The sequence below is a fragment of the Puma concolor genome, chromosome F2 (assembly GCF_028749965.1).
Source record: "Puma concolor isolate L17-30 chromosome F2, mPumCon1.1.hap2, whole genome shotgun sequence".
NCBI classification, from domain to species: domain Eukaryota; kingdom Metazoa; phylum Chordata; class Mammalia; order Carnivora; family Felidae; genus Puma; species Puma concolor.
Window position 1 is genome coordinate 61,004,940 of NC_141684.1, and position 7,862 is coordinate 61,012,801.

The 7,862-nt window shown below is 41.8% G+C and overlaps 1 protein-coding gene across 1 annotated transcript; it reads left to right on the plus strand.

Annotated features, from left to right (window-relative positions):
- Positions 1-490: 490 nt before the first annotated feature.
- On the plus strand, positions 491-3,710 carry RPL7 (ribosomal protein L7). The gene is made up of 7 exons (XM_025922881.2): positions 491-644; positions 1,393-1,501; positions 1,797-1,963; positions 2,476-2,613; positions 2,740-2,849; positions 3,116-3,325; positions 3,649-3,710. The coding sequence occupies exons 1-6, from the start codon at positions 631-633 to the stop codon at positions 3,322-3,324; spliced, it is 747 nt and encodes a 248-aa protein (XP_025778666.1). The 5' UTR covers positions 491-630; the 3' UTR covers position 3,325; positions 3,649-3,710.
- Positions 3,711-7,862: the final 4,152 nt, after the last annotated feature.

Consider the following 7,862-nt stretch of genomic DNA (forward strand, 5'->3'; position numbering starts at 1 on the left):
CGGAAGACAGCCCTGCAGGCTGGCGGAACGAATAGAAGGACCTCGGCAGCGCGGCAGTAGAGTGCCGGTTTATGGCTGGGGCTGGCAGAGCCGAGAAGCCCGTCAAAAGCCGGGTCTCGGAAGCGACTTAGAATCGCACCTAACCATCCGGAACGTGGGCCAAAAGGCTCTCGTTTTCCCTGGCTGTAATCACCACTGCAGTGGTTGCCTACAGTCCCAGTCAAGCCTTGCCCTCCCCACGCAGTGAAAATGGGGCATGCCGGGATTTGTAGTTCGCGCCTGTGTGGTGTGTCATTTGCGTACATTACTGGGTGGAATACGAGAAGGTACCCTGTCAACGCAGCCTAGAGACTAGGACCCCGAGTAGTAAAGGTGTCAGCACTCTGTGCTCTTGTCATATTGATTAAAGAGTCTAGTGGGTGCATGTATTTCCCATACAAATTTTACCCGAAAGTCGATCGTAAGGGGCTGAATCAGGCAGTTCTCAATTTTGCGTCTGCAAGACGAGTTCTCTGTTCCGAGTTCTTTTCTGGCTTATCCTGGGACACCTCTGAGTTGTGGGGCTTCGCTCTTGTCGTCTTTAAGTGGACAGCGCGCATGCGCTAACTTCCTCTTTTTCCGGCTGGAACCATGGAGGGTGCAGAGTAAGTAGCTCCTCGCCCACTCGAGAATCCTTCTCCATCCACGAATCCAACGACTTTTTGTCTCGTTTTCCCTCGGTCTGGCTGTAGCCTGTACCTTTGCCCATTTGTCTGTGTGTTTGTGACGCTCTGTGACGCTGGTGGAGGCGCCGGGCAAAGATAGGATGCAGATGGCCTTGGGTCAGAGGTTTTGGAGATACTGGGAACGCGGTGTGAAAGCCTAACTATGTACGGGACCGGCGAGTTTTCCAATTCCCTTTCAAGGGAGGTGCAGAACCTTTGAATTGCGGTCATCTTAGCTCGTATTTGGCCCAGTCGTCCCCGTCGTCAGGCCTTTGCTTTTAGCATGTGGAACTTCAGACCTGAACCAAGGTGGTAGCTGGGAGGTGTTTGTTTGTTTGTTAATTTTCTTGAGAATTCCAGGCCCCCTTCTTGCAGTAGTTTCTCAGTCTGTGTTAACTTTGTTGTGGATATTTTAGTTGTCGGAGGTCAGGACAGATGTGAATTTATTGTATTTTCTGTGAATTCTGTGTATTTAAGTGAAGTGGTCTGTGTTAAAGGCGAAGATTATCGGTATAAAAACTCTCTAAACTCTATTTTTCACCATAACCTGCTAGAGAGCAGCTGAAGATAGAAATGTTTAGAGCCAGTGACGGTAGTACTGCTAAATGGGAAAGCCTGTGCAATACAAGAGTAATGCGGTATTGTGTGCTGTTTGAACTATTAATAAAGTTCTGTTTGCTAACGCCAGAGAGAAGAAAAAGAAGGTTCCTGCTGTGCCAGAAACTCTCAAGAAAAAGCGAAGGAATTTCGCAGAGTTGAAGATCAAGCGTCTGAGAAAGAAATTTGCCCAAAAAATGGTAGGTAAATTTTTTTAAGGCACTTAACCTGTAAAGAGAGGCCTTGTGTTTGGGTTGAAAATAGGGGAGTGTTCTTTCTCAGCAAGGCTTGTGGACTTGACCTACTGTACCAGTGAGCTGGATCATCGGCTTTCTAAAAGTGTTTTTAATTGGAGGTAGTGTCTGCGCGTTGAAATGTTAACACATGCTCTGACAAGGAAAAAGTTTCAAGGGGAAATTACTCTTCTGAAGAACGGGTGGTGGTGACTGTATTGGGGAGCTAAGAATCAGATGAATAACTGGTATTGGTTTTCAGCTTCGAAAGGCAAGGAGGAAGCTTATTTATGAAAAAGCTAAGCATTACCACAAGGAATACAGGCAGATGTACAGAACTGAGATTCGAATGGCTAGAATGGCAAGAAAAGCTGGCAACTTCTACGTACCTGCAGAACCCAAATTGGCATTTGTCATCAGGATCCGAGGGTAAGTTCAGTTTTAACCGCATTCTGGTTTTGAAGGGAAAGTTACACAGTCTCAGCAAAACTTCCCGTTAACTTCTTGGGAGTGTTGGTTCTGGAACATTGGAATAGAGATATTTTGGTCATAGCTAGAACGGGGTGGGGGGGGGTGGGTAGTATTTTAATGGTTTAGTTGCAAGTGCTGTGTCCAAAGCTCTCTGAGCATCTGAGTTTTGTTCAGTGTCCTGGATATTATTTTCAAAAAAAGCTAACAAAGACAAATACAAAGGTAGGATGGGGTAAAAGGGCCTGGGGAAGTTTGAAGTGTCAAAGGTATGTATCAAAGATCACTTATTTGTGAAAGAGGCAGGTTGGGACACGGGCTAGAATAAGCTAAGAAATGCCAGTGGTCTTCGTAACAATTCCTGTTTATTTAGGTGGGACTTGAGTTGTGCCGAATCATAATGGTTACTTTCTTATCCTCTATTAATGATTGGGTTAAAGCTCAGTGCATTTTGTCTTTTTTCTTCACTGCAGTATCAATGGTGTGAGCCCAAAGGTTCGAAAGGTGTTGCAGCTTCTTCGCCTTCGCCAGATCTTCAACGGCACCTTTGTTAAGCTCAACAAGGCTTCAGTTAACATGCTAAGGATTGTGGAACCATATATTGCATGGGGGTAAGTCTGTCTTTTCCTTTGAGTTCTTTTTGGCAAATTGGCTCTGTTGACGAGGTGCATTTGAGGTGTTCTGATGGTGATAACCTTATTATATTTGGTCATTTATGTCTGTTTTTCATATATCAGGTACCCAAACCTGAAGTCAGTGAATGAATTGATCTACAAGCGTGGTTATGGCAAAATCAACAAGAAGCGAATTGCCCTGACAGATAACACATTGATCGCTCGATCTCTTGGTAGGTTCTACCTATTTGGGGAAGGGTTTGATAATTAGACAAAGTTGATTTTTCTGTCAACGAATCTTCCCATGTTCTCTACAATGCAGAAGTTTATGGAAGATGTAAGTTAAGATTTCGTTGGCTTGAGTATTTGTAAATACAGCCGTGTATTTCCTTCTTTGTTGCTTTATTCTTAATTTAAACTATCATAGCCTCTGGTTGTCCTTGCTGGATATCTTAATCTGTAAAAACAGCTAGCAATTTTTAATGATCTTAATGTTCAGGTAAATACGGCATCATCTGCATGGAGGATCTGATTCATGAGATCTACACTGTTGGAAAACGTTTCAAAGAAGCAAACAACTTTTTATGGCCCTTCAAGTTATCTTCTCCACGAGGGGGAATGAAGAAGAAGACCACCCATTTTGTAGAAGGTGGAGATGCTGGCAACAGGGAAGACCAGATCAATAGGCTTATTAGAAGAATGAACTAAGGTGAGTAGCTTCATCTCGATAGAAGTTTACTTAGTAATAAGGGTAAAAGTGGTGTTAGTCTCCTACTTTTTCCGTTAAATATTGATAAGGGTTTGGTTGGGTTCTAAGCAATATTGTTTAAGGGGGAAAAGCCAACCATGTTATCTGTACAGTTGGTTTGATTGTTCCTTCCTTTTGAGGGCATTTATGGAGGAAAGAAAAGGCCCAGGGTTTTATCCTACTTAATGGAAATTGAAGTACTTTCTTATAATTTCCTCATTTATGTTAATTCTAATCTATCAAGGTGGTTTCTTTAATGAGTTTTTTTTTTTCCCCCCTTTCAGGTATCCACCATGATTATTTTTGTAATCTGGTCAGTTAATAAACGACTACTTTCAAATTAAAATGTGTTGTGACTTTTTGCTAGACTCTGCTGTCCTTTAACTATTGGGACAAATCATGATGTGTGATAAGAGTAAGCCGTCTTTTTCTTAAACTTTTAAAATTTTTATTTATTTTGAGAGAGAATCCCAAGCAGGCTCCAGGGATCGAATGAACTGTGCCAAGTTTTGCCTTTATGTACGAAACTGGGGTCTGGTTTGTATTTTGGTGGAAAACATTCCTTGGGTTTATTAAAAACTCTCTTGTGAAAAGAAAAAATCATTTCACTTTTTTTTTTTAATTTTTCACTTTTCAGTTGTGCCACTGAGTTAGCCAAGATGGGTTTGTTCTAAGAAAGCCTGTTTCATAGACTTATGTGCGTGATTTATAGGTAAGGTAATAAAATTTGAATTATACTGTTGATGAAATTCCATCTGCTGAGGCTTGGTTTTTCTATAAAGTACTGTGTGAACATGTTTTCCTTTTGCATTCCTTTTTTGTTTTTTGCTGTGTATCTTCACCTATCCAGGTGAGTTTCTAATAATACCATTATATATGTTAGAAAAGGAAAAATGAAATTGCTGCCCATGGATGCCACTTATTTTGGAGCACCCTCAGAACTCCTAATGAAACTAGTGAGCAAAAGCTTGAAATAGAAAAGATTAGTTATTTTATAAGTAACATTTTTATATATCGTATATATCTCAGATTAGTGAGCTGCAGGTTTTCGGTATAGAACATGTGAAGTAAGTACATCTAATAAAAGAAGTTTTTGCAGTCTTCATTGTGCCAGTGGTGTGATGAACAGGTGCCCTGTTCATTCCTTTGACACTTGCACTAGGATCATTACTTCTTAGTATTTATATTTAATAATTCAAATTCTCTAGACTTGGAAGCAATCTCTGAATTAGTGAGTTTATGGTCAGTGAATTCAGAAAAATTGAGAAGATTCTTTATAAAATCAGTGTTACATGTTTGAGTGTGGCAGGGTTTTGCAAGAAATAGGGTATCTTGGTAAACACTATGAATAGTCTGGTACATTTGTTAATAGCCCACGAATGGTGGACACATCACGCAAAGTAGCGAAGCTTTTGAAGCTGGTAAGGAATAGGAACGTGTAGGATAAAAAAACTGACAAAGTATATTGGCTGTATGTGTGTTCTCTGCAGGCACTTTTCTGTTTTCCGTCTGGGAAATCCAGTTCTCCATAAGAATTACTTTCAAAGTGGGGCCAGAGGCTAGGTAGGGAGGAGTTGGCAGATGTCTAATACCACTATAGAAAACTCTCAAACACTTGCTTCAGAAAAGGGGTATGAAAATATTTTGTGAACTGTTAAAACTTCTTGAAATGCACCTGGAAAAGCTAACTTAGAAAAGCTACCTCCTAAAATGTCACCTAAAAGGGACTGTCCACTAGAAGGCTAACCAAACTTTGAAAGTCTGGGTCCTGCCCAGCAGGTTGTCCTACAAAAATTCACCCCACAAATGTAAATTTGCATTTCTACCCTTTAACATTCCAGCTTCATAAAAATCTTCTGCTAATTACCCCAATCTCTTCAAGTCACAAAGTTTAGTTGTGCTCACTGGTTTTTTAGCAGGTGTTCCCTCAAATTACTTACCTTTGAAAGTTCCTTCATGGTTGGCTGGATTGAGTGCTGGCTCTGAAGCCAAACTGGTTCATACCCAGCCTTCACTTAATCATTTGGGCCAATAAATCTGTTTCTTAGCAAAATAGGGGAAATTGTGCATAATACCATAGGATTTTAATGATGTCAGTTCATGTAAAATGCTTACAGCAGTTCCTGGCTAAAAGTACTGAGTAAATACTGTGCCACGTGAGCACCTCGCAGGGGCATACAAATGGAGATGGCCTCTACTTTCTCGTATGTCAGTCTAACGGGCAAGGTAGACAACGCAAGTAATGTGAGATAAGTGCTACAGGGATGTCTAGATGTATTTGCTTTTTGGGGTGTTGGGACAACCTGTGGGGGAAATTGACAACATTCTACCCCCACTGTTTGCATTACAGATTTGGTATCAAACCAGCCAAAACATTGCTTTCATACAGGTGCCTCCCTTCTCTAGGGTAATAAAACATGTAAGGCCAGCCTTTTTGTCCCTCCTAACCAGTACCTGACAGAGTAGGTGCTAAGTTTTTGTTTACTGTTGGTGCTGTAACAAATTACAAACTTTGACTTAAAACTCAGATTTATTGTCTTTAACAATTTCAGGGGTAAGAAATCTAGATTTGGTTTCACTGGGCTAAATCGGTGTCAGTAGGCCTGCCTACCGTAGCTCTGAAGGCTAGGAGAGAATCATTTTCTTCCATTTTCTAGCAACCACTTGGCATTTCTTGGCTTATAGGCAGGCCATGCTTCAGTCTTCAAAGTGTAATCAATCTCTCCTTCCATTCTTCCATCATCACTGGCTCTGATCCTCTGCCTCCTCCCTCTTATAAGAACCCTTGTGATCAAATTGTGCCACCCAGATAATCCAGGATAATCTCTCCATCTCAAATTCCTTAAGTACATCAGCAAAGTCTCTACATTAAGCAGCGTGTTCGCAGGTTCCAGAAATCATGGCAGGGAAGTGTTTTGGGAGGGCTATGTGATCTTTATAGCAGGTAGCTATATTTTTTCTTGTTCCTCAAAAATGACAAGCTTCTAATGTAGGGTCTTGGCCCTTGTAATCTTCTGTCTGGAACACTCAGCCCTCAGGTCTTTGTACATTGCTTCTTTTTCGTTCTGGAAAAGGGTTTTTTCTCTGACACATCTCCATATAACCCTGTATTTTTCATAGTACTTTTTATTACCTGCAATACTTTTTCCATTTATTCTTGTTGCTTTTCACAGCCTCTCATCAAAGTTTTGAGAATATGTACCGAAACCACTGTAAGGTTTGAGCGTTTGCTGTCTGTTCTAGCACTTAGAATAGACCTGTTGCATTGCAGGCCTTTTGCTTTTTTGATTGATTCGAGCCTCTTAAGAGTAATAGCAATTTTGGGGCGCTTGGGTGGCTCAGTCCATTAAGTGTCAGACTTCAGCTTAGGTCATGATCTCGCGGTTCGTGAGTTCAAGCCCTGCATCAGCTCTGCTGACAGAGCCTGGAGCCTGCTTTCCATTCTGTGTTTCTCTCTCTCTCTCTCTCTCTCTCTCTCTCTCTCTCTCTCTCTCTCTCTGCCCTTCCCCAGCTTGCACTCTCTCTCTCTCAAAAATAAGTAAACACTAAAAGTAAATGAATAAACCAAAAAGTAATAGCAATTTAAAATTTGGATTTTCCAGTTGCTGGCATGTTATTCTTGATGAATGCTGAGAGGAGTGGCGCCTGCATTGTGGGTTCATGGGTATATGTATTCCTGTAAAGGACTCAAAAAGTGAGTTATTGTGTAGGGATAATAGTTTGTGAAAATAGAACAGTGTGTTCGGGGAATATAGGAGATGGTTCATGCTGTGCAGATTGGGAAATTTCACAAAGGAGGTAGAATTTGGACACCTGGTGATAGAAGAGCAGGCAGGAGCCAACAGTTGGGAGACAATGCAGTGGCAGATGTGATAGCAAAACTCAAGAGCAGACCATTTAATAACAGTTGATCACGTATTGACTGCTAGTGTACACTTAATCCACATAATCCTCCCTCAATTGTCTCCATTTTGCAATCACAAAACCGATTAATTGGGGGATGGGTCCCAGGCCTTGCCCTTTAAATTCTCCACGTGAGTTTTAATGTGCAGCCTATTCCATTAGGTAAGTATACCACTGTCCCCATTTTTAAGATGAGGGGCTGGGGCGCCTGGGTGGCGCAGTCGGTTAAGCGTCCGACCTCAGCCAGGTCACGATCTCGCGGTCCGTGAGTTCGAGCCCCGCATCGGGCTCTGGGCTGATGGCTCGGAGCCTGGAGGCTGTTTCCGATTCTGTGCCTCCCTCTCTCTCTGCCCCTCCCCCGTTCATGCTCTGTCTCTCTCTGTCCCAAAAATAAATAAAAAACGTTGAAAAAAAAAAAATAAAAAAAAAAAAAAAAAGATGAGGGGTTAACTTTCCCTCCCCCAGGATCATCCAAATAAGTGGTGTGGCTAGTATTAGGTTCCAGGCCTAATTTGAGTTTTCATAACCAGAGGAGCTAAGGAAGGTGAGTAGGGAGCTTGATGAAAACAGAAAAGTGTGTTTGGGAGTACCTTCA

Excerpts from the sequence above, each read along its gene's own strand:
- RPL7 (XM_025922881.2), top strand. Across the intron at positions 1,502-1,796 it reads AGAAATTTGCCCAAAAAATG|CTTCGAAAGGCAAGGAGGAA; the intron begins GTAGGTAAATTT and ends ATTGGTTTTCAG. Across the intron at positions 2,614-2,739 it reads GAACCATATATTGCATGGGG|GTACCCAAACCTGAAGTCAG; the intron begins GTAAGTCTGTCT and ends TTCATATATCAG.